The 24,295-nt window shown below is 63.4% G+C and overlaps 4 protein-coding genes across 4 annotated transcripts; 2 read left to right on the plus strand and 2 right to left on the minus strand.

Annotated features, from left to right (window-relative positions):
- Nucleotides 1-603: 603 nt before the first annotated feature.
- LOC125698293 (mesoderm posterior protein 1-like) lies at nt 604-2,305 on the plus strand. Its single transcript, XM_048956460.1, has 2 exons — nt 604-1,474; nt 1,833-2,305. Exons 1-2 carry the CDS (start codon nt 626-628, stop codon nt 1,893-1,895), a joined length of 912 nt encoding a protein of 303 aa, XP_048812417.1. The 5' UTR covers nt 604-625; the 3' UTR covers nt 1,896-2,305.
- An 875-nt stretch (nt 2,306-3,180) lies between these two features.
- On the plus strand, nt 3,181-5,485 carry LOC125698214 (putative gonadotropin-releasing hormone II receptor). The gene is made up of 4 exons (XM_048956234.1): nt 3,181-3,226; nt 3,568-4,121; nt 4,307-4,511; nt 4,651-5,485. The coding sequence occupies exons 1-4, from the start codon at nt 3,181-3,183 to the stop codon at nt 5,103-5,105; spliced, it is 1,260 nt and encodes a 419-aa protein (XP_048812191.1). The 3' UTR covers nt 5,106-5,485.
- An 849-nt stretch (nt 5,486-6,334) lies between these two features.
- Nucleotides 6,335-8,246, minus strand: TMED3 (transmembrane p24 trafficking protein 3). Its single transcript, XM_048956004.1, has 3 exons — nt 8,050-8,246; nt 7,412-7,660; nt 6,335-7,139 (listed from the first exon to the last, which is right to left on the minus strand). The coding sequence occupies exons 1-3, from the start codon at nt 8,200-8,202 to the stop codon at nt 6,903-6,905; spliced, it is 639 nt and encodes a 212-aa protein (XP_048811961.1). The 5' UTR covers nt 8,203-8,246; the 3' UTR covers nt 6,335-6,902.
- A 124-nt stretch (nt 8,247-8,370) lies between these two features.
- ANKRD34C (ankyrin repeat domain 34C) lies at nt 8,371-13,110 on the minus strand. The gene is made up of 2 exons (XM_048956002.1): nt 12,895-13,110; nt 8,371-11,031 (listed from the first exon to the last, which is right to left on the minus strand). The coding sequence occupies exon 2, from the start codon at nt 11,008-11,010 to the stop codon at nt 9,526-9,528; it is 1,485 nt and encodes a 494-aa protein (XP_048811959.1). The 5' UTR covers nt 11,011-11,031; nt 12,895-13,110; the 3' UTR covers nt 8,371-9,525.
- Nucleotides 13,111-24,295: the final 11,185 nt, after the last annotated feature.

The following is a 24,295-nucleotide window of genomic DNA, read 5'->3' on the forward strand; positions in this document are numbered from 1 at the left end:
GGCACCGGCTGTAGGCAGAGCCGGGCGGCTCCACAGGCGTCAGGGCTCATTAGTGCCAGCATGTGAAATGCCATTAGCGGGATTGCAGGGGGGCCTGGGCAAAGCCCGCTGCCCCGGCTGAGGGTGGCGGCACGGTGCTGGACCCACCCTGGCCCCGTAGGTCACACTGGGGAGCAGGATGGGCTGGAACAGCGCTGTGCTGGGCTCTGGGACTACCGGACCGGGGACGCGAGGGTACAGAGAAACGTGCCAGCCCCACTGTGTCTGCAGCACGCGTTGCACCGCAGAGCTCGCAGCGCGCAGCCCGCTGCCGGCCGAGCAGCCGAGCCCACCGCACGCACCCTGCGGCAGACCGCACCGCAGACCCCGCGTGCATCCCTGCTGGGGGGGCTCCCCCGGCCCCGGGCCAGAGCCGGTGCTGGGATGCGGGCAGTGCCGGGGGGTGGGCAGCGCGGAGCAGCCTCACACCACCGGGGTAAAAATCCTCACCCGCCTGTTCAAAGGACGGCTGCCCTCGCCCCCCGCCTTTGAAGTGCTGCCGACGCCGGCCACGGAGGTGCCGCTTCACACCTCCGGCCCGGCATAAAGCCGGGGCTCCGGGGCCGGCGGCTCTCAGCCTTCAGCCATGGCCCACCAGGCAGCTCCCGGCCTCGCGCTCCGCACCGCGTCTCCGCTGCACGACTGGGGTCTCCCCGCCGTGCCTGAGCCCGAGGGCTACAGCAGCAGCTCGCCGGCACCCTCACCCGACTCCTGCGGCCTCTCACCCCCTGCCAGGGCACCGCGCCGCGGTCCGGCAGGCAGGAGGGGATCAGGGGCGGCCGGGGGCTCACGGCAGAGCGCCAGCGAGAGGGAGAAGCTGCGGATGCGGCGGCTGGCGCAGGCCATGCACCGGCTGCGGCACTACCTGCCGCCCGCGCTGGCGCCCGCCGGGCAGAGCCTCACCAAGATCGAGACCCTGCGCCTCGCCACGCGCTACATCGCCCACCTCTCGGCGCTGCTGGGCCTCAGCGAGGAGGTGCTGCTACTGCGCCGCGGGGCGGCCCTCCGCCGCTGCCCGCTCTGCCCCGGGGGCCTGGGCTGCTGCCAGCCCCCGCAGCCCCGGCCGCGCTCCCCAGCCCCGCAGGAGAATTCGCCCCCCGGCTCGGAGGGTTGGGGGACCCCCCCAGAGCTGCGCGGGGCTCTGGATGCGGGGACGGGGACCTGGGGGTCGCTCTCCAACGGCCCCGTGTTGGAGACCCGTCCGCAGCTGCACGTGGTTCCTGACGTGGGGATGGGGCTCTGGTCATCACCGTCCTACAGCCCCACCGCGGGGACCCCCCCGGAGCTGCACGAGGCTCTCGCCTCCGACGTGTCCTCCTGGCCATTCTCTCCTCACTGTGCAGTGGCAGGGACCTCTTCAGACCCTCCCAGTGACCCCATCTTTGACACAGGGCTGCTGCTGCCAGACTTTGTGGATGCAGAGATGGTCACCCAGGTATGTGCATGGCCGTGGAGCTGGGATACTGATGTGGGGCTGGGCACAATCTCTCTGGTGGGTGCTCGGAGTGCTCCTGTGATGTGTGGAAGTGATGTTGGGGTCACAGTGGTGTAGTCTGGGATTGGGAATGGAGAGGACCCCCCTCTACCCTATGACGTGTATGTGGGGTGCTTGGATCCTTCAGCTGCTCCCACCCTTCCTTGCATCGTTTGGGCTCCTATCAGCTAGCACAGAGCCCTGCTGGTACCTGAGTGGGTGCCCTCCTGACAGTGGGCTCTGCCAGCCCCTAATGCTGCTGCCCTGCATCCCTGTCCTGGCATCGGTGCTTTCCTCACCGATTCTCTCTTCCCCACAGGACATCTCAGCAGATCTGCTCTCTCTGCTGGAGGCTCTGCTCCCACCGCAGCCCCAGGACTGAGCCATGCACCATCGGACGCCCACGACTTGCAGGATCCAGGGAGACGTGTGTCCCCCCTTGGACAGCAAAGGGGTGGTGAAAGCAAGATGCTTGGAGCCCGGATCCATGCTGGCTGAGACTGTACATAATATACTGTGACTGTACATAAATAAACCCCTTTGCCCACTCTGACTGTCGCCACGTGGCCATTCCTGCAGCAACTGCTGGGCGCGGGATGGGTGCAACATGCACAGCCGTCATGCTGGGGCTGAGAGGACAGCTGAGCTGGGGAAACTGCACCAGGGCATCTCTCTGGGCATGGGCAGGGGCTGTGACACAGAGCCAGCACCGTTGCGGGGCCCTGAGCCGGCAGCGTGCAGCTGGGGACAGCATCTGGGAAAGCAATTGCCGGGAGGTATCAGGACAGACACCTCCAGCTCTGGGAATGGAGCTCACCAGCGCTGCCCAGGTGCGGCTCACTGACAGCTGAGCGATGTCTGCACCCTGTGCCCGGAGCCTGGGAGGGCCCCACGTCGTAGGGTCACCTGGGGGCCGCACCCCGCCGAGCTGGAGACCCCGCGGGTCCCGGGTGGAGGGCGGGTACTTGGCTGCAGGGGATCCCCGCGGGTCGGGCTGTCGAGCGGTGCGGAGCCCCATCCCGGGACTGGCGGGCAGATGCTAACGCGCACCGGGGTCCCCGGGGCAGGAGGTCTGCAGGGCTAATGAGCCCCGCTTATCTGTGAAATGACTGAGGTGACTTGCTAATTACGGTAATGCCCTCCGCCTGGGAGACGCAGCCTTTGAGATGCAAAAGAGCCGCGTTCCCCTCCCCCAGCCCGCAGCCCTGGTCCTACGGAGGAGCCGGGAGATGGGACCTATGCATCTTCGGGTCCCCACAAACGATGCACTCCAAAGCAACGAGCACTGTGCACCCCACATACACGGCTCTGCAGCAGCAACCCCAGCTCTGGGCACCCCGCAGTGCCTGGGTGCAGGCCTGTTGGGCTGGTAACACACTGTGTTCATTTGTGCACGTGTGTCTGTGTGCATGAGGCTGTTCACGCTCATCCGTGAGTGGGTGATGCGGGGTAAAGGACGGAGTCGTTCCATGCAGGTTGGCTACGTCAAGGAGCAACCTGAGCTGCCAAGGGCAGCAGCCGGCAGGGTGCTGGGCGGGAGCGGAGGTGGCTGCAGGCAGCAGAGTGCTGCAGTGCCGGCCCTGCTGCCCGCGTCCCAGCTGGATGCAGCTGGTGCCAATGTGGGAGCACTGGGAGCAGGGAGTGGGTGGTGTTTGAGCAGCCCTGACATGGCCCGGCTCGGCGGGGGAACGGGGCAGGATGCTGCTGCTGCAGGTGAGGTGTGCAGGGAGATGGGTGCAGGGAGCATGGGGTGCTGCACCAAAGGGCTCCTGCACCGGGGAGTGCCTTTGTCCCTGAGTGGGACCACGAGGGATGTTCTGGAGTGGGGTGGACAGGGCGGCAGCGATGGCCTGGGGCAGGCAGGGGGTAGGGGAGGCTGAGATCACTTCCCCGTGCTTACCTGCGATGCCGGAATCCCACAGTTCTCTGGGTGCCGGGGCTGCAGATGGGAATGCCGAGAGCTGAGGTGGGCTTCTGGGTGGGTCAGTAGGTCAGCCGCTCCCCTGAGCACCCCCAGCCCTGCGCGGGCCGTGCTGCCCATCTGCCTATCGCAGGAGGGGGCTGGCTGGACCCAGGCCCCGAGGCGGGGAACGTCAGCACGGAGCCCTCCAGCATCACGTCCCACCCCAAGCAGGGCTGTGCCTGGAGCCCCCGTTCCGAGGGTGCCGAGGAGCCGCTGCTGCTCCCCACCTTCTCGCCCGCGGCCCAGGCCCGCGTGGCAGCCACCTTCGTGCTCTTCGTGCTCTCGGCCGGCTGCAACGTGGCGGTGCTGCGGGCGGCGGGGGGCCGGGGGGGCGGCGGGCGCTCCCACATCCGCCTGCTGCTGCGGCACCTGGCTGCCGCCGACCTGCTGGTGACGGTGGTGGTGATGCCGTCGGATGCCGTCTGGAACATCACGCTGCAGTGGCGGGCGGGCGACCTGGCCTGCCGCCTCCTCATGTACCTGCGCCTGCTGGCCATGTACGCCTCCGCCTTCGTCACCGTCGTCATCAGCCTGGACCGGCAGGCCGCCATCCTGCGCCCGTTGGCCATCGCCCGCGCGCGCCGCAGGAACCGCGCCATGCTCCGTGCCGCGTGGATGCTCAGCGCTGTGCTCGCTGCGCCGCAGGTGCCTGCCAGCCCCACGCACCCCACGCTCCTGGGGGCCCCGGGGGCTTCTCAGGAGTGGCAGCGCCGTGAGCCCTTGGTACGGGGCCCAACCCTGCAGCTCAGGTGCTCTGAGACCCCTGGGTGCCTCTTGGGGAGGGGCAGGGTCTCCATCTCAGCCCCGTCCCACCTCTGCTCCGCTTCCAGCTGTTCCTCTTCCACACCGTCACCCTGCACGCCCCGCACAACTTCACGCAGTGCACCACGCGCGGCAGCTTCCCGCAGCCCTGGCACGAGACCCTCTACAACATGCTGAGCTTCTCCTGCCTCTTCCTGCTGCCGCTGCTCATCATGGTGTGCTGCTACACACGCATCCTGCTCGAGATCTCCCGGCGCATGGGCTCCGGCCTCTGTGAGTGGGGCTGGCAGGGGGGCTGCGAGCAGATCCGAGTGTGCGGCCTCAGCTGGGATGGTGGGGGTCCTTGCTCCCTGCTTGGGGTGTGGTTACCACCCTGAGCCCCCCGCTCACCGGTCCCACTCCCACGTTTCAGTCTCCTCCAGGGACGTGCCGCTGCGGTGCTCTGGGAGCAACATCCCACGGGCACGGCTGCGCACGCTGAAGATGAGCCTGGTCATCGTCTCCTCCTTCATCCTCTGCTGGACCCCCTACTACCTGCTGGGGCTGTGGTACTGGTTCTGCCCACGGGCCATGCAGCAAAAGGTCCCACCATCCCTCTCCCACATCCTCTTCATCTTCGGCCTCTTCAATGCCTGCCTGGACCCCATCACCTACGGGCTCTTCACCATCCCCTTCCAGAGGCGCTGCAGTTGTCCCTGCGGGCACAACCCTGAGCCTGAGCCACCCTCCTCAGCCACGGGTTCCTTCCACTGTTCGGCCTCATCCCTGCGGGGCAGGCAGAGTACAGGGGGCATGGAGGGGCCACAGCCACCTATCGAGCTGGAGCTGCCTGTTGGGGCTAGTTCCTGCCAGAGCAGTGTGCTGTGAGCCAGGGCAGCCTGATGCCATGAAGATGGCGCTCTGTGTCTGGAAGGGCACAACAGCGAGGGCAGGCGGTGGGGGCTCTGCTCCAAAATGCTTCTGTAAGTGGTAGGGCAGAGCTGCTCCTACAGCCAGGTGGATGTGAGCCACCCCTGTTCCCTCTCTGCACCCATTTATGTTACGTGCTGGAGCACAACACAGTAATAAAGCATCCTGTGGCCATCTTGTGTTCTGCCTGCATCCGTGGACGCGGCTGCACTGGGGCTGGGGATGGGTCGTGTAGGGACACTGGCTTGTTGTCCCCAAGGGCAGGGTGGTTCTGCCATCCCCACAGCGCTGCTGGGGGCTGCACAGAGCAAGCAGGGCTTGCAGTCCCTCTGCTCCTGTGCCAGCCCTGCACCCGCCTGCTGCTGGGGACAGGATCTGAGCTGCTGCTGAAGGTCGTTGCGAGGTGCAGGAGCCTGGCAGCGCCCAGCAGCACAGCAGCTGCTCCAAGGCCAGTGGTGCTGCCGGGGCCAGGGACGCAGCTTTGCTGCTCTGCTACTGTGGGGGCTGCAGCCCCGGCCCCAGCGTGGGCTGTGGCTGGGGTCCCTGCAAGGGTGGGGGCTGCTGGTGGGGAGAGGGCAGTGAGGCACTCCTCAATGGGGTTCCCCGGATCTGGTGCATGGAATTGTGCTGTAAGTGCATTTGTCAGATCCTGACGCTGCTGCTGGACCAGCCTGGACCTGGCACAGAGTGCAAGCGGGCAGTGGACACGGGAGGAATTTGGATCTGCCAAAATGCATCCCCTTGGATAGAGGCCTGCAGTAGGAGCCTGGCGTTACTCCAGCAGGTGCATGGGTGGGGTGGGCACTGTGAGCTCTGGGCACACATCCCTGCACTCCGTTCTGCAGCAGGGCTGGACACGGCCCCAGGGTGGGCTGGGCTCTGGAGGCACGGCAAGAGCCCCACAGTTGCTGCAGGGAGCTGGGAGGGAGCTGAGCACAGAGCTGCAGTCCCCGCAGGCTGGCGATGGCAGGGCTGAAGGATGGTGCTGATGCCCTGATCCCACACCATGGCTGCATGGCATGGCACTGCACCTGCAGGTGCAGCCATGCACGAGGAGCAGTGTCATGCCAGGTCCCCAGGAGGGCAGCAGCCATGCACAGATGCTGACAGCACTGGGGGGCTCTGGGGCACGATGGGGCAGGAGCTTGCCATGCCATGCTGGGAGCAGTGCCCAATAACAGCAGCAGGAACAGAATCGTGTGGGTTTATTGTGAAGTGGCAAAGTGGAAGGACAAAGTGGTGCTGCTGGAGCTGACTGGGTGCTGCAGCCAGCTGCCCCTGAGGGCTAGGACTAAGGGAAGGGGATGGGGCTCCGGCATGGACTCAGCTAAGTACAAAAATATCTTCTGTGGAGCACGCTGCTTACTCCTGTGGCCTAGGAAACGCTGCACAGGGAGAAGCAGACAAAATAAAGAAGCCGAGAGCCCCTGCTGAAATTTCAACATGGAAGATGCTGTGTGCGCTCGGGGCACAACCTGCCCACTGCAGGCACAGCAGGGAGCCGTGCGCACGCAGCCAGATGCAAAGCCTGCAGTCTGCAGGTGGGGAGCTGACCTGGGCTGGTGGCGCATGGTGAGGGCAGGTGACATCTTGGAGGTTGCTGCCGATATGTGCGGGGATGCTGGTGCTTGGCAGCTGTTTTGCACCCGTGCGAGCAACAGCAGCACTCCCCATGCCATCCCCAGCCACGTCCCCGCTACAGCACCATGAAAACCCCCGCTCCCTCCTGCAGTTTGGGATGGCACAGCTGTGGCATTAGGTGCCAGCTGCACTGCTGCCCGGCCTCTTCTCAGTGAAGAAACTTTTGAGCAGCATCACTTGCCCAACGCTGACCACGAAGAGGATGACGGTTTCCCCAGCCGACCAATACGAGACGCGCCCGTTGAGGTCCTCAGCCCGGCTGCGGTCCTGCGCTTCCCGCAGGCGGTAGTGAGTCTGGGAGTCGATCACCGCGTTCAGCGCCTCGTGGATGGTGACGCAGGCAGACTCCATCTGGGGGCACAGGGATGCAGCGCCACCCACCAGGCACGGCTTGGGCAGGGGGAGGGGCGCGCTGCCGGCTCCGCCGACGCGGCTCTGCTCCAAGGGGCAGCGCCGGAGCCCGGTGGGCAACGGGACACCACGCGGCTCAGCGAGGGCTCTGCGCCCCAGCCTGGCACCGCGGCTCCGCTCTGCCACCAGCAGGCGCTTCTGCCCTCAGCAGAGGGGAAGGGAGCGAGCGCGGTCGCACGGGGTTGTGCGTTTGGCCACATGCTGCAACACACCTGTGTCAACGCCGTGACGCGGCTGCTCATGTCGGGCAGGATGGGCGGCTCGTCGCCCACCTGGAGGTTGAAGTAGACGGTTTTGTGGGAGAACGTGGAGAACTCATTGCTGAAGCAGAAGGTGTAGATCCCCGTGAGCTCAGCGTGGTGCGGGAAGCTGTCGTACTGCTTTTTGGTCTCCCTGTAGATGGTGCGGCCGTTGGGGTCCTCGACGTAGCAGTCGACATCATAGTGGCCCCCGGTGATCACCTGCACAGGGAAATGTGGGCAGCACCTGCTGAACCCTGAGAACCCGACACCATGGGCAGAGGAATGCTGCCCCAAAATGTGCCACATGCACAGCCATGCCCTGAGCAGCACGGCACTGTGCCACCGCAGCCCATCACGGGCAGGGGCCAGGCTGAGGGCCCACGGGCAGAATGAACGGGGGGACGGCCCCCACCACCGGGCTGGGGACCACCGTGGGCACATCCCAAGCAGCTCTGATGTGGGCTCTGCTGGGCACGAGTCTGGGCACAGCTCCCGGGGCAGCATGGGGGGAGCGGGGCTGTGGGGGAGAGGTGCAGGGGTCGCCCTGCCTGGGGCTTTGCGGAGGCTGGGGGACACGGGTGGAGGCACGGATAGGAGTAGGGCCGTACCTGGTAGTCCAGCGTGAACTTGAGGCCTCGGTCCAGCTCTTGGTGGAAGCACTGCTTGTCGCTGTCGGGGAGCTCGAAAGTGAGCTCGGTGCCGCTCGCGCGCAGAGCGCCCAGCAGCAGGGCCAGCGCCCAGCCCCGCGCCCAGCCCTGCATCCCGCCCGCCCCGCACCGCACCGCACCGCACCGCGCCGCTCGGCCCCGCGCTCGCCCCGCCCGGGGCCGTCCCTCCCTGACGTGGCGGCACCGCGGCGCTTCCGGGCTGGGGCGGCTCCGTGCGTGGCCGGGGGACGTCGGGGGGCCGGGGCCGGGCGGCTGCGGGCAGAGCGGGGATGTAAAACCGCCGTCCGTCACACGGCGTCACCCCCGCACCGCACACGCGAGCGGCAATGGCTGCGGCGCAGCGCTGCTCCGCGTTCCCGCAGTGAGATGCGCGCTCCCGCAGTGAAATGCGCGCTCCTGCAGTGAGATGCGCGCTCACAGCCCCCGCGCAAAGAGGAGCTGAGCTGTGTTTGCACCGCCGCCGTCAGAGCGCGCCGGCGGAAGCGTCAATAAAGATATGGGGATATGCGCGAATGAAAACTCTGGGATTTGGGATTCCTCAGCCAAAAATAGAAGACGAACTTCGTGGTTAGAGATAAAGCGTGCCTGAAATTCCGTCTGTAAGACATCTGAGCGACAGCAAGTATAAACTTTAAGGCTGTAAAAATATAAGCCCACCTTTACTCTAAACAACACATTTAAATCGAAAACGCATTTCCAGAGGGCGCTCCCGTGCCGACGGAACCGCGGCGCATCCATCCTCGGGCACCCGCAGCGCAGCGGGGCCGGGCAGCCGCGCTCCCCACGGGCGCAGCGTGCCAAACGCGGAGCTCTGCGCAAGGCTCCCCAGCTGCACCAGCAGCGGATCTGGCTCTGTGTTGCCAAGTGCTTGGAAACGGAATCGCAGGACCTCTGAGCGTTGTCTCGCCTCTGCAGCACAGTGAGGGTATAAATACATTCAATCGCTAAGGAGGGTTATTTCTGCTCTCCATCCTCTCGCAGCGTTGAGCTCCTTCCCGGTAGGCACTTCACACACACGTCAGCCCCCGACTCCCTGGCGTGGGGCTCCCAGACCGCTTTCTGCATTGGGATGAGTGGGAGGGATGAAGAATGGATCGTAAATAACCAGGAACAAACACACTGCAGCCGGGAGCCTTGGTGTGATGCCTGCCTCTACCTAAACGTGCTGGGATTGGATTTCTCAGATAAGTGCTCACGGGGGGGGGGAAAGTCCAAAAGCAGCCGGCATGGCAGGGCTCCAGGCACTCAGTTCTGTGCTGCCTGCCACCTGTTGTCCCCCCTGCTCTGGGGAAAGTGCTCTGTGCATGGGGCCTTGAGCCCAGGGCTGCCTGCGCTTCCCAGGGCAGCACCGCCCCGCTCCGAACTGCCGTGTGTGTTCCTACAGAGGGCAGTTTGGGGAACTTCCCGGGAAAGCGGCTACTGCGCCACGATTTCCTCAAAATCAGACAGCTGCCTCATCTGCTCCAGCTGCATGGAGTGCCTCCGCAGGAGCTTCTTTTTGGTTCTCAGGTCACCCCGCTTGGGGGAGCTGGGCGCGACGGGCACCAGGGCCCTGAAGCCGGCAGCCAGCGGGGAGGGGGCCTTGCCGCTGGCTCCGATGTCGGGGATGGGGGGGCTGGGGTTGACGTTGAGGGGGGGCAGGTAGCCGGGCCGGGTGTGCGCGATGTGGTCCAGCAGCAGCGTGCCGGAGCCGCGCCGTTCCAGCAGGTTGGGCGGGCGGCGGGCGGCGGCGGGGGAGGTGCTGGGGGCGCCATCCAGAGCCTCCCGCGAACCACCCAGCAGAGCCAGGTGAGAGCCGCTCAGCTTCCTCCTCTCCGCAGCCACCCTCCCCGCCTCGGCCATGCCGGCGTCGCACTCGTGGTGCTCGGCGCTCATCCGCCGCCAGTGCAGGGCCTCCATCGCCTCGCTGCTCTCCGGCGGCTCCGGCAACGTGCTCCTGCGAGGCAGGCGCTGGGGGCCCTTCTCGAACCCCTTCCTGCAGCCGGACCCGGGGGCTGGAGGCGTGCGCAGCGCCTGCTCGTCCACCAGCGGGAATAGGGGCGCATCCTTGCTGCGGCTGAGGGGAGCCTTCCTGCACAGCGCGAGCTCCCCGATGCTGCTGACCAGCTCGTCATCCGTGCGCACCCGCTGCTCCTCGTGGTGCGCAGCCAGCACTGAGGGCGCGACCAGCCCCCACGGCTCCGACTGCAGCCGCTTCAGCTGCGGGAGCCGCGCTCTCTTGGTGGTGGTGCCGCCCCTCCAGCCCGGGGAGGGCGGCTCAGGGGTGGCCTTGGTGGGAGGACCATCCCCGGGGGGCAGCTCCTGCTCAGCGGGCTGTGGGCATGGGGCGGCCGCCTTCAGCGCTGCGGTGCTTGTCTCAGGGGAGGCCCTCTCCTTGAAGTCCAGCAATGGGGGCACGTTCAGGTACTGCTTGGTGGCCTTGGCGCCGGTGGCCGACTTGTCCATGGTGATGATGATCACCTCCTTCCCCTTGGCTCTGCAGGCATTCAGGAGGTGCTGCAAAACATCCTTGTCATCGGCGTTGATGGCGTGCACCAGTGCAGAGGCACCGGAGTGGTCCTCCAGGCTGGGGTCGGCCCCGTTGTCCAGCAGCAGGGTCACCACCTCGCCACCCGCGCCGCGGATGCAGGCGTGCATCAGGGCCGTCTTCCCAGACTTGTCCTGGATGTTGGGGTCAGCCCTGTTGTCCAGCAGGTACTTCACCATCTTGGCCTTGCTGATGCTCTGCTGGTCCACGTGCGTGGTGATGCAGGCCACCATCAGCGCCGTCTCCCCCTTCTCGTTGCTCTCATTGATGTAGGCCCCCCCCTCCAGCAGCAGCCGGGTCAGCCGCAGCCGGCCCAGCCACACTGCCTTCAGGAGGGAGTTCCCCCCGGTCTGCAGCTCCGTCGCCTCATCCATGGCATGCAGGGCTCACGGCAGCTGGGGAGGAATGGGATGGAGAGGTGAGCCCCCCTGCAGCCTCCGCTGAGCCCTCTGCACATGGGCAGCCCTGCAGCACTTTCCCACATTGGAAGAGGTTGGATTTAGGTTAGACTTGAGAAAGGGATTCTGTATTGCGAGGGCACTGAGGCCCTGGTGTAGGCTGCCCAGGGTGGCTGCGGGTTCCCCATCTTTGAAGTGCTCACGGTCAGGTTGGATGGGGCGCCGGGCTGTGGGAGGTATCACTGCCCATGGAGGGGTTAGAACTGAGGGGCTGTAAGACGTCCTGCGATCCAAATCGTGCTGTGGTTCTGCCACAGTGCTGTGTGCTGCCTGCTGGGGGTGCTGGGGTGCAGGGGGAACTGCAGCAGGAGGAAAGCTTTGTTTCCTCTGGGGTCTCCTGGAGTGACAGCACTGCTTGGAGCCAGCTGGGAGGTGCACTGGCACTGCCTTCCCTCGGCTCATAATTCATGTTATGGCATTGCTCCTCTCTCAGCAAATTCATTTCAGATGCAACGTTTGCCAGGCAGCCCCACAGACTCAGCCCCTGCTGTCACCCCATCCAGGTGTGCTGGTTGCCAGCCCTGCAAGCACCAATCAATGCCGATTGCTGAACAGCTCCATCTGGAATCCCACACCCCCTGCTATGGGCTGGGAGCCCTATTTAAAGGCAGACCCTGAGCCTGTGCTCAGCTCTGGGGGATTATCTTTGTTTGCTGGACTTCTCTTGTGGATGGAGTTTGCTGTTCTGCATTCTCCTGGTGATCTCTCTTGTGTGACCCATAGCTGTCAGCAGCCTACTCCTGCCCTACAGGTGAGGTCTTGCTCTCAGCTCATAGCTCGTCTCCCTGCATGGGGCAGCTCTGCTCTCGCTGCTCCTTGATACACCTCAGTTCACCTTGCCTTGCTCTCCTCCAGCTCTGCTCCCACAGCCATGTTGATGTTTCCTTGAATGCAGCTGATTTCCTTTGGTGCCAGAGCCACCAATCTGGCCCTGCTCCTGGCATGGCTCTACTGTGCCTCAGAGGCCCCTCGCTCTGTAACACGGAGCCCACTGGAAGCTGTGAGCATCTCCTGTGCAGCTGGGGCTGTGGTCCTCGCTGCTGGTAGAAATTCTAAGCAGCTGCTGCTCTGCTGTGTGTAACCCTGTGCTGCTTCATGGTGCTGTGGGGACTCCTTGTATAGGAGAGTGCTGTGAGAGAGCAGCGTTCTCGTGCAGCACTCTGCAGCAGGACTGGCTCGGGGGGTCAGCAGACGCCCTCCCATCTGGAAGGCGCTTCCTGCCCCTGCTCGGCAGCAGCTCGCCGGCCCCCGTGCTGATCCCGGGACTCGCAGCAGGGCAAGGCTCCTCCGTGCTGCTCCGCGGCACCACTCGGGAACTGAGCGCCTGGTGGCTGTGTGCCTGTGTCCCCGTGGGGCAGCAGCGCTGAGACCCGGTGAGTGCCGTGCGCGGGGCAGAGGCGGTAACTCGCGGGGCCGAGCACCGCGGCGATGTCAGAGGTGCGTTGTCCCAGGAGCCCCGCCGCTGCTCGCCCTGCTCTCCCATCACAGCTCCCTGCTGCCCGGCGGCGAGCGGCGCTGTCCCCTCCCCTGGGCATCTCCCCCTGCTCCGTCACCCGCAGCACTCCGCAGTCTGCGTTCACCGCTTTCCCCCACGGCACACGCGCGATGCTCTGCCTGCTTCCCCCTTCCCCCCCCCCAGCCCATGCCCATTAATGCGTGGCTCCCGCAGCCCCCACCTCCCTGTCAGCGCAGCGCTGCCCGAAGGCTGTGAGCGCTCCCAGCCCCCCCCCGGTAGCACTGCGCCCAGATGCTCACGGCTGCTCCCCGAGACCCCCGCTCCGATTCCGAAGTTGCTCTCACCTCCATCTCCTCTCACCGGTGCCGCGGTGTCGCCTCCCCTGCCTCAGCGCCGGGCTCGGTGCTGCGACAGCGGGGCGGGGGTCCCTTCCCGGAGCCGGGGTTCGCCCCCGTTACCTGCTGCGCCGTGCCGGTACCCGTTAGCGGTGTGCGGTGCCCGGTACCGGCCCCGCTGTGCGCGCCGGGGCTGCACGGGGAGGAGGGCGCGGGGCGGCGCGTCCGCCCCCGCTGGGTGCGGAGAGGGGCGGGGGGGGGGGGGGGGGCCGTGTGCGGGGCTGCGTCCAGCACAGCCAGGTCTGAGCGAGGGCGGGACGGTGCGCGTCTGGATCCGCGTGTGCGAGGCGGGGCCGCGGTCTGTGTGTGTGTCTGTGTGTCTGTGTGCGTGCGCACGTCCTGAGGGCTGAGTGTCTGTGCGGTGATGCGCGCAGGGCTGCGTCTGCGTGGGTGCAGGTGTGTGCCGGGTGGCTGAGTGCACACGCAGCCCCTGTGTGTGTGTCCATACCTGTGAGTGCCCAGCAGCACAGCGCTGTGTTTGCATGCAGGGCTGGCTGTGTTGCTGCCCACGCGTGGAGCTGTGCTGCTCGTGTCCCCTGGTGCCCGCGTGGCCACGTGTGCCATCGGTGCCCCCATGTATGTCGCTGTGCCCAGGTGTTGCTGAGGGTGGCCTGGCACTGCAGTGTGCCCCCACTGAGGTTGGGCCCCTCCTTCCTTAGGGGCTGTCAAGGCTCAAGGGGATGCAGTGAGGAGCAAACTGGGCTGAGCCCACGGCTGGGCCTGTCACTGGGCTGGAGACCCCCCTGAGGTCCCTCTCCTAACAGTGCTCCTGTGGCCTGAGTGCATCAGCAGGGACACCAAACTGTCCTGCTGCACGAGGGAGTCAGAGGCTGTGTGCTGTTTTCTAGGGTGGAGATCTCCCCTCCGTGCCTGCAGAGAAGCACTGCGACCACAGGCATCCTGCTGTCACTGGGACAGAAACCTCCAGTCCCACTGCTGTTGTACAGCATCCAGCCTGCCTTACCCTGAGGTTGCTGGGGAGCCTGGCTCCTTTGAAGGTCCCACCAGGGGCAGGAAACCAGCCAGAGGGTGGGGAGCGACTGTAGGTGCACAACTGGCACAGCGCTGTGTGCAGCTCTGCCATGTGGGGGGATGCTGCTGCCTGAGCTGTGGTTATCACAGTGCTCTGAGACTGGATTGACATTAGGGGCACCTGATGCTGGGCAGGGGTACGGCCACGGGGGGAAGGCATGGTGGGGAAGGCAAGGCTCTGGGATGTGTGAGGGCAGGGCTGTGTGCTGCTGGCCCCAAGCAGACGTTTGGCACTGGGTCGCCACCAGCCTGCTGGGCAGGGGCTGCTCACGGAGCTCACTGGGCTTGCAGCAGGGGCTGCCTCACACGTGGGGTCAGAGCGTTCCTTAGAGCCCACTCCACTTCCATGCAGAACGTATCTGAGTTTGCCTTCTGCTTCCTGTTTAGCTGAATAATTCATAATGAGTGATTAATGGAGGCGTGCCCCTCATTTCCTACTGGCACATCGTCACAGGTTGCATTTTGTCAGTGCTGTTCGTTATTCATAATGATTTGCTGAGTAATGGCTGCACGGCTCCGGGGCTGCGGCGCTGCCTGGGGGGCACGGTGTGGTGAACTCGGTGCCTTCCAGCAGGAGGGCAGTGAGCACATGATGTGCGAGACATGGAAGACTTCAGCTGAGCTCTCCCACTCCTTCCATGCGTATCTCAGACGTGGAGGGGTATGTGGCAATGCAGACGACAGCACAGCAGAGATGTTGGGTGCTGCTCGGACCTTGCAGGTAGCTCTGGTCTGCCTATCGCAGCTTTCTGGTTAACATTGGAGCTCAGCCTGAAGGAAGAGAGAGCAGCTGCTGCCTGCTGGGGCCGCACAGGAATGTCCAGCGTGTGCATGTGCGCCCTGCGGGGCTGTGCAGGGGCTGTGGTGGCTGAGGCTGTGAGCACAGCACTCGGGGCTGCGGTCCCTCCTTGTCACCACGCCCCCTGCAGCAAATGCAGCTGGCGTCTTGTCAGAGCCTGGCTCCAGCTGGGGCAGGGGCTGCTCGAGGAGTGCGGGAGGTGGGCGGCTTTGCTGCTGGGCTCAGCCAAACGCGCGCCATCTCCCCAGGAGCTGCGCCGCGCTGGCTCTATTTCGGGCACTTTGCAGAACAGCTGGTGATCATCTCTTACACGGTGCGGCGGCGGCTGTGTGCAGCTATTTCTGCCAGCTCATCCCCACACAGCAGCTTTTTATAAACGCATTCACCCGGAGGGATGGACGCAGCTGTTGGGGAGGGGGGGAGTTTGGTGCTGATGTTTTGGAGATCGTCAGCTCTGCCCTGAGGGCTGCTCCCGTGCTGGGTAAGGCACGTCTCTGCCCCAGTCGCTGCCCCGTTGGGCTCAGTGGGACGCAGAGCCTGGGGCAGCCCTGGGCATATGTGGCATAGGGGGCTGTGGGTGCCAACTCCTCAGTGTGCTGTGGCCCTGTGCTGGACTTGTCCCAGACTCTTGTGCTCTGTGAGAACCTGTTCTGGTCCAGGCAGGTGATGGGTTTTGAAGCCTTCACTGAGGGTTGGGGCTGCTGAGGGTGCCTGCGGTGTCCCCATGGTACAGCGCTGGCTGTGCTGGATGTGGAGGTGTTTTTTGGGGGAGGGGGGCTGGGTGCCCCTTGCATGAAGCTGTTCCCCCTAAGACCTGAGCAGGAACACACTGCATGTTTGCAGGTTTGCATCCACATTAATTTTGACCCTGTCTTCTGCTGGAAAAAATGAAGTAAGTAGCAGCTTCTTGTAGTGTCAAGAATTAGCTGACCTCTCTGATGGCCTCTGCCAGTGACAGCCTGGCTGTGACCATCTGGTGTGGCCATGCAGTGCTGTGCCTGCTGTGCTGTCCCTGCCCTGGCTGCAGCAAGGCTGGAGGCTCTGCTGGGCGCACGGCTCTGCTGCAGGGACCAGAGGGACACTGCATGGTCACAGCCCCCTGTGTTGGACTGCTGGTGCTGTTCTCTGCTTGCCTTTAGCAGGACCCAGCTCTGAGCCTCTATGGGAAGGGGAAGCCCCGATCAGCTGCAGCTTGAGTGGATCTGCCTCGGGTACAGCTTGCTGCAATCCTGCTGCTGCCGGAGCCTCTTTGTGCACGTGGAGGGGATGGGGGGCAGCAGGACTGGCTGGGGATGGGGGGATGGGCTGCTGGGGTCCTGAAATGCCCCCTCCTCCATCTCCCCGTGTCTGCTCTCCATCCTGCTTCCAGCTGGGGGGGCTGTGCTGAATGCGGGGCTCCCAAAATAGCAGCCCCCCGCCCCGTGAGCGCTCACAGGCAGGAGGCAGGCGGTGATGCAGCGCTTCCGAGAGAGGCTGCATCATTGCAAGTGGGTCTGATGTTTCTATAGCAACCCCGGGGTAAAAATAGTGTAGGAGCATTTAGGAGCTGTCAGGGCCTGGAGGGAAGGGCTCCTCCAGTGCGGTGCTCTGCAGGGTGGGGGCTCACCCACGGAGCAGAGCTGCTGTGCTGGGGGTGCTTCTGTGCAGCTCACAGAGGCGGGGGGCTCTCCCAGCATTAGCTGGGCACTGGAGCTCCTGCAGCCCACCCTCATGTGGGGTGATTTCTGCTGACTGTGTGCCTCTGTAATGCACTCATTAGAGCTGAGGAGAGGCTGAGGGTGCTTTGGGGCAGCCTGCGGGTCTGCAGGAGGGTCTGAGCAACTTTTGGGGGTGGGTGCAATCCAGGTCACGCTCCATTGCTGACCCAACAGCGTTGTGCCTTCATGCAGCTTTGACTCTAAGTTGTGCTGAGGTCTGGAAACAGAAATGCCACTGCTGTGTGTCACTGCGCAGTGAGTGCTGCTCATCTCTAATCACAGCTTGATGTTTGGCACCGTTGATGCTGATGTCTGGCTCTCCTAATTGCTGTGTTGTGCCCAGAGCCTCAGCCTCTGCCCATCATGATGTGGGGGTGCTGAGGGCTGGGTCCCAGTGAAGCTGTGTGCTGGGGCCCTGTGCTCCCCCCAGGGCTGGGGCTGATGCTGCTGCCCCTCACCCTCTGGCCGCGTGGCTGTGGAAATGGCACGAACTGCAGTGCACTCATTTCTCTTTCCTTTCCCATCTCTTCCCCCATCTCCGTTGCTCCTGCAGTTGGTGGTTACCATGACAACGTATGTCTCTCCTTTTTGCTCTCATCCCTTTTTGCTTTGTAATCTATATATTTTTTCACCTCCACTTTTTTTCTCTGCCGTACCCCAGAGGATCTGTGGAGGCTCTTTGGCTTAAGGTGTGGAAATGCTGTTGGTGTCAAGCAGGAAAACCTTGGGCCAGAGGAGGGAGGACAGGCACTGCTGCACTGTGAGCGTGGGGCCGCTCCTGCAAGGGCTGTGACGCGCTCCAGGCACCCAGCTGAGCCCCACGTCCCTCAGTCCCTGCCATGCTGTGTATGGACATGGTGAGGCTGGTGTGATGGAAACAGACCAAGCAGTGTTACGAAGCGCCCAAGCCCCTTACCTCTGGCACTTAACAGGAGGTGTAGAAGGAGCTGAAGGCAGCTCCATTGGTGGCAGTTATTTGCCAGTTGACATTAGTGCAGTGAATGTCTGGACTGAGCAGAGCACTGCTTGGCTGGAGGGCTGCGGGCACAGAGCCGTGCTCCCCAGGGGAGCCGTGGGGTGGGGATGGTGCCCCCAGGGTCGCACTGTGGGTCAGCTGGAGCAGCGCCACCTCCTGCAGCTGCACTGGGTGCTGCCTGGCCCTGTGCCCTTCCTGCTCCCTGCAGGGTGTGCGCAGCCACGGCAGCTGCTGCTGCAGCTTTCCCTCCTGTTTGCTTTGCGCTGCGGTGGCAGAAGGGGAGGCAGGCGTTGTTCTCACCCAGAACTCCAATTCTTTTTTTTTTTTTTTTAATTCTTTAATTTAGTATTATTAAACAAAGTTTTATAAATATTCATGGGAACGAAATCAGTGCAAAAATATTCCGTTCTCTCCTTTTGCTGGTTTAATTTTAGAAACCCATTTTCTCCTGAGCTCTCTGCTGAGCAGTCATGGCAGTGCTTCCTGGATGGCGCTTCACTTCTGGACCTGTGTGGGTCCTGCAGGGTAGCGGTGTGTGGGGTGACACAAGCAGAACGCCAGCGTCCCTGGGGATGGGGGGCAGGCAGGGGGCTGATGGGTGGCAGCAGACAGGAGTGTGGCTTGCTCACCTTGCATAGCTTGTCCCTGGTGCAGAGCCCTCTGCAGCACAGGCCGTCCCCACCCTGCGCACAGTGCCATGTCTGTGTATGTCTGCCTGCTGCCCGCACTGTCCTGCTGTTGCTGTGATCAGCCTTAGAGCACAGAGTGTGAGCCCATCCCTCAGCCCGGCTCCTCCGTCCCTTTCCCATCCCAGCACTCCTGTGCTCCCCTCCTGCTCTGCCCAGTTGCTGTGTGTGACTGCGGTGATGTTCCCTTTGGGCTCTGTGCTGCTGGATGGGGCAGAGCCACAGAGGTTAAATGCAGCTCTTGGTCGACTGCTGTTTTTGTTTTTTGTCTTAAAATCATGCAAGAGGGGGCATTGCTGCGGTGTTTGTTACCAAACATCGGGGTCAGCAGCTGAAGGTGAGCAGTGGCAGTGGGGCAGCCCTGCAGCAGTGTGCCAGCACTGGGTTGTGCAGCACAAGCGTCAGCTGGAGAGCAGCAGCAGCTCTGCAGGAATGCAACAACGCAGCAATGTCTGCACTTAGCTGAGGCAGAGCAGCAGGAATTGTCGTGTTAAAATCTACAGGATGAGCCTTGCACTGAAAATGCATCCTGTGAGATCCTTACCTTTTCCTTTACTTGCCTGTTTACTGAGGATCAGCCCAGAGCTGATGCTGTGGGCAGGTGGGGGGTGTCAGCACTGCATCCCTGCTATGCTACATGCGACGCAGCGTGCGCCCTCTGCGCGGCTGTGCCACCACACGGCTCCGGGTGAGCAGAGGTGTGAGGTGGAGGAGGGAGCTGATTGGAGTTTGTATTACACAGCACGCTTGTCGGAAGAGAAGTGATCTGTATTTAACAACAGCGGTGCAGTAATAACCTGCAATTACCTCCGAGCGCTGCGGCGGGGGCGGCTCTGCTGCTGGAGGAGGCTGGCGTGGCATGGAATAGCATGGCGTAGCGTGGCATGGCTCTCATGACGCACAGAGCGTGGCACGGGGTCTGCTGGGCTGTGGTTCCTGTCTGCCTGGAGCTGGGAAGCCCCATGCTATGGCTGTGCCTCCCCGGGGCAGAGCAGAGGATCACTCCCCTGCTGTCCTGGCCACGCACCGCGCTGCAGGGTCTGTTTGGCCTTCTTGGCCCCCAGGGTGTCCGACTGGTGGCCACTGGCACCCCCAGCTCCTTCTCTGCAGAGCTCTTTTCCAGCAGCTCAGCCCTATACCTGTGCTCAGGGCTGTTCCCACGGCTGCTGTGCAGGGGATGAGTGTGGTTATCCATCCCTCCTCCTTCTGCGCAGTGCTGGGAAAACGCTGCAACGCCTCTTTGGCGAGAAAGCAAATTATGCAGGCTGACTTTGTTCTGAAAGCTTCTGATGTGTAAGCAGGGCAGGAAGGCGAGGTCATCTGTGCGCTTCCACTGCTGGCTGCGCTCCAGCTGTGCAAGGGAGGATGCTTTTGTCTGCTCGGTGCGGGGTGCCCCGAGGCTGGGGTGGTGCGTGGCCGTGGGCACGGCTGTGTTTGGGCAGGCAGCGCCTTCTGCAGGAGGGGCTCTCCTGACGCCTGACTTCACCTCTGCTCACCCCCCCGCCTTGCGGTAGCTCAAGCTCACAGAACTTCTGCTCCCCCCTCCCTGGCTGGCGGCAGAAGGGAGCGCAGCGGCACCACCTCCTTCAGAGCCGGTGGGACAGGAGGTGGTGCAGAACGGCGCGTGCCCCCAGCCAGCCCCTGCGCGGGGCACGCGGCTGCAGCTGCTATTCTGCAGCTGTCTGAAGGGCTGCGGGAGTTTTAATATCTCTGCTGAGTGAAATTTCCTGATTCGGCTTTCATGTCCCCTGGGACACTTATGAAATATCCGGATTCTGTTTTTTTTTCTGAAGAAGTGGAATTTCCTATTTATGGATTTAATATAAGGGCTACGTGCTCGGGGAGGGCAGGGGCTCCGCGGTGCTCTCCCCGCCGAGGCTTTGCCCCGTTGCTTCTCCCCCTGGCTCAGCCGGCAGCAGAGCCGTGTGGGGAATTCGGCTGCCTCAGTAGTTTTCCAGCCCGCACTAAGCTCCCTTTTCACAGCTAATCATGCTTCGCGATGAGCGAAGTCGAAATGCACGCCGCCAATCCGCTGGCAGCCGGGTGGGCACGGGGTAGGTGAGGTCCTGCCGCGCTCGCCCTGCAGCCCTCAAGCAGCAGCGCTCACCCACCCGCTGGGAGCTGAGCTCTGCTGATGGATGCCAGCACTGCGCCGGGTCTGGTCCTCTCCCGAACCTCATCTGCCCTCGGTGTGCCTTTGTGCAAAGTGTTTGGATCGTGATGGAGGGCTAAGGGATGAGAGCAGTGGGAAATGGCTCCAGCAAGGTAGAAGAGGCTGGAGACGTGTAGTGGGATCCGTGGTGTCTCAGAGCAGCAGGGTGTGAGATGAGTGGCTGAGCCTTCAGTCCCAGCTGATGCAAGGCTGGGAGCACAGAACCAGGAGCTATGGGCAGGACTGGCTCTGGCGGCACAGAACCAGGAGCTCTGGGCAGGACTGGCCCTGGTGGCACAGAACCAGACTGCGGTGCCACTGGCTGCAGGCAGGAATGGGTTCCAACCCTGGGTGCTGGGAAGGAGCTGCAGCACCCAGTGCAGCATGCTAGCATAACCCTGCCTTGCAGCAGGTCTGCGTGGTGCTGGAGCCCCTCTGGCCCCAGGGAGGGCTGAATGCTACTGGCTGCTATGTCACAGCCTGCTCCTTTTGCCGGCCAGCCCGGCGGGGCTGTGGGCACTGAGCAAGCAGCCCTGGTTCCCAAACGCTTTGCCCTCCCAGCCAGCTGGCGTTGTCCTCATGACTCATGGCAATATTTGCCTTTCTGTTACCAGCATGTCTTTCATCAGCTGCAGCCAGATCCATGCTGCCACCACTCACCTTTAAAATCATGGGAACAGTTGAAATAAATTACTTTTAATGCAAACAATGTCAAACACAAAACACAGGCGTCCCACACTTATGCAACTCTTACTTTTGTAATTGCTCTTTATCGTGATCCCAAAGAACCTCAACAGCAAGTGAACGTCACCAAAACACAAGCAAACTGCAACCTGCTGGTTCCTCTTATGAAAAATCGTTTAGCAAATGCCTAAAAAAAACCCCCAAGCGTGTTCTCCTGCAGGACACCTGTTGTAGAAGCAAAAGAGGAAAAGCCCGGAGCGATGTAACTTGCTGTGCTCTGTGAAACCCAGCATCTCCAGCTGCAGAGTGGGCTGTGCTGCTGGTCCTGCGTGCAGCCGACTTCTGCGGAGCGCTGCGCATCCAGGCACATCCAGGTGCTCGCACCACCCGCACACCCTTATCAGTTCTCCGTCCAACAGTCAGAGCGAAGAAGCTGGGCTGGAAAAGTGATAAGGGGGTGAGAGCAGCCAGGGGGTCACCTTCTCCTGGAACTTTGGCACGGAGAAATAAGGCGAAGCTGGTAGCGAGTGGAGCAAGTAAGGTGTCGCCGGTTCCTCTGTGCGGCCCTCTGCACCGCTGTGGAGATGCTGCTGGAGGAGCGGGCGATGCTGGGCAGTCCCAGCCGCCCCAGTCCCAGCCTCCCGCCGCCCCGCAGTGCCGCCGCTCTGCCGAGCTGCAGACACTCCCCATTCACAAATTTCATAACCTCCAGTCCCCTCCCTGCGGGTGGGATTGGACGCCCCGTGGCCCCCCCGGCCCGCTGGATTAGGCTGTACAAATTGTGGGGCTGCAGCCGGGCGGATTCGTCTGACGCTGCAGAAAGGTGCTGGCAGCTGTGCCTGTGCGCCCCGATGCCGCCGGCCCCAAACTGGGGCTGGGGTGTCCCCACCTGCAAAGAGCGAGGGGTCGTGGTGGTGCCCGGGGGGATGTCCTTCCCCTGCGCCATTGCTCCCGTCTGCACTGAGTCCTGCTCCGTGAGGCCGGGCCCCACAGCAGCTCCCCTTGTGCCCTGTATCCCTGTGCCCGCTGCCCCCAGGGAGCAGCTCAAGTGCACCCAGGCACCCCAGAGAGTGAGCAGACCCCTGCAACACCTGGGCTGGGAAGGTGCACACTGCAGGGGGGAAGCAGGTGGCCCCGGGCACCTCGTGTACCCCTGCAGAGCAGAGCCTGGAGCCGAGGAATCTGATCCCCCTTCTGCAGCCCGGGCGTGTGCTGGCTTGGTGCTGCACTGTCAGGTCGATGTGCACAGGAATTACAGAGGAGCTCTCCTGCATGCGCCTATAGGGAGTGCTCGGCTGATGCTGGAGGCCCTCTCACAGCAGCCAAGCAAAGCCCAGCAGTTTCTCAGGGCTCCAGGGCTCAGTTCCATAATGGTGCTCTCTGCTCAAGGACTCAGTGCCTCAGGAATGGCCTCTGCCCTGCAGGGTGCAGAGCTGTGTGCTCAGATGTGGTTCTGCTGTCATCTCCAGTTTTAACCTGGGGGAAGGGTGGGACGCTTGGTTAGCAGTGCTGGGTGTGCGTTTGCTATGGGGCACTTCTCCCCATCATCGTGAAGCACCATGGCCTCTGCTCGTGCTGCTGGATGCACTTTCTGGCTGCTTGTCCCCTCTGTGCCGGCTGTTGGCTCAGTGCAGATCTGCCGTCCTTGGCCCCATGGGTGTCACTGGACCCACTGCATTACAGGGGGAGTAAGAGGTGGCACTTCAGGTGCAAACAGCCTACTTTCCAAGGTTCACAACTTTTGTCTAGTTCCTCTGTTGGAGTGCACTGAGCTGTGTGAGCTCTGATGAGCTCTTGCAGCACGGCTGCCTGCAGCCCCACACACTTCCAGGACAGCACACTCAGGTCAGCCATGTCTTTCCTCCTCGTGCCTTCACCCAGGCTTGCTCCCACCTGGCCACAGGTCAGGTACCAGCCCTGACAAACTGCACCAGCCCTGAGGCAGTCAGTGCTGCGCCTTGTGGCTTCCCATTCTCCACACTGCAGGATGGCATCGAGGGCAGCCAGACCTGCTGTGCCGTTGCCACACCACGCCGTGCCATGCTGCTCCATGCCGTGCCGCTCTGTGCTCCGTCCTTCCCAGCTCCCTCCCAGGAATGCCATCTGCTAAGCGCCCGCTGCCACGTTAAGCCCTGTTCCATCTGCAGCTTTGCCCCAGGCTGCCGGTGTCCGTCGCGGCAGCGCCCGGCTCAGTAAGCACAGCACATCCCGCTGACTCAGGAGCCCGCACGGCTTTATAACCTCCCTCTGCATTTTGAGCGTGGGTCAGGAATGTTCCACGGAGCCGAGATGCCGAGGGGCCGTCAGGGCGCGGAGCTGCACGGCGGTGCTGGCGGAGCCCCGGGGACCTTGGCTGGTGCTGCTGTCCAGGCGCCACGCTCGGCCCACTGGAAGGCACAAACCGCCCCATCTGAAACATCTGCGAGGACAGAGGGGAAGCAGACAGCTGTTTCCCTGCGTTGCAATGAGGCCGTGTCGTGCTGTGCTGCTGTGGCACTGGGGATGCAGGGGACACCCGGGCCGTGCACACAGCAGTTCTGGCTGGGTGTGCGCTCCCATGGTGCTCACGTCCAGCCTGCTGCCATGGGAGGACTGTGGCTCGTGGAAGGCCCGAGGAGCTCAGCACACAGTTGGTTCAGTGGAGGAGTGGGGACTGCTGAGGCTGGGCCAGGTTAAACCAGATCAGCAAAAGCCATCCATGTGCCAGAGCCTTTGGGCACCGACTGCCGGGGTGACCCCAGCTCACACTGCCTCCGGGGGCAACCTCTGAGATAGCGACAAACAGGGCTGTCACCACACGGAGCCTTTCCCACACCGGTGCTGCTGGCACCGGGCTCTGACGTCCCCACGTCCCCGCGCTCCTTGCTGCTGCCAGCAGGCGGTGGGAACACAGCGCGGCTCAGACAGCCGCCCCGGGAGCCGGGCTGCCGTGTGTGTGCGCCCAGTGGGCAAAGACAAAGGAAGCAGCAGCCCGGGCCCCGCGTTGGTTTTGGTGATTATTTCGTTGAGTAGCTCCAAGGGATGTTCAGAGTAAACAAGGCGCTCGCCCAAAATGAGTCTCTCCACAGAAGCGGCTCATTCACAACAGCGACGCGGGGCCGATGCCCCAAACGCAGGGGCAGAACTCGATCCCCAGCGCCGGGGACGGGGAGCTGCTGCGGACCCGGGGGCTGGGAGGGCTCTGGCTGCCCCGCCGGCCCCCCACGGCCGCTCCACGTCGCTGCTTTACGTGCGCTTACCAACCTCCTTCCGCGCATACCTCTGTTATTAAAGCGGCTCTGGAAGGGAGGAAGGAAAGCGACCTTTCTCCCGCACCGCTCCGGA

This window comes from Lagopus muta, chromosome 10 (assembly GCF_023343835.1).
Source record: "Lagopus muta isolate bLagMut1 chromosome 10, bLagMut1 primary, whole genome shotgun sequence".
Classification (NCBI taxonomy): domain Eukaryota; kingdom Metazoa; phylum Chordata; class Aves; order Galliformes; family Phasianidae; genus Lagopus; species Lagopus muta.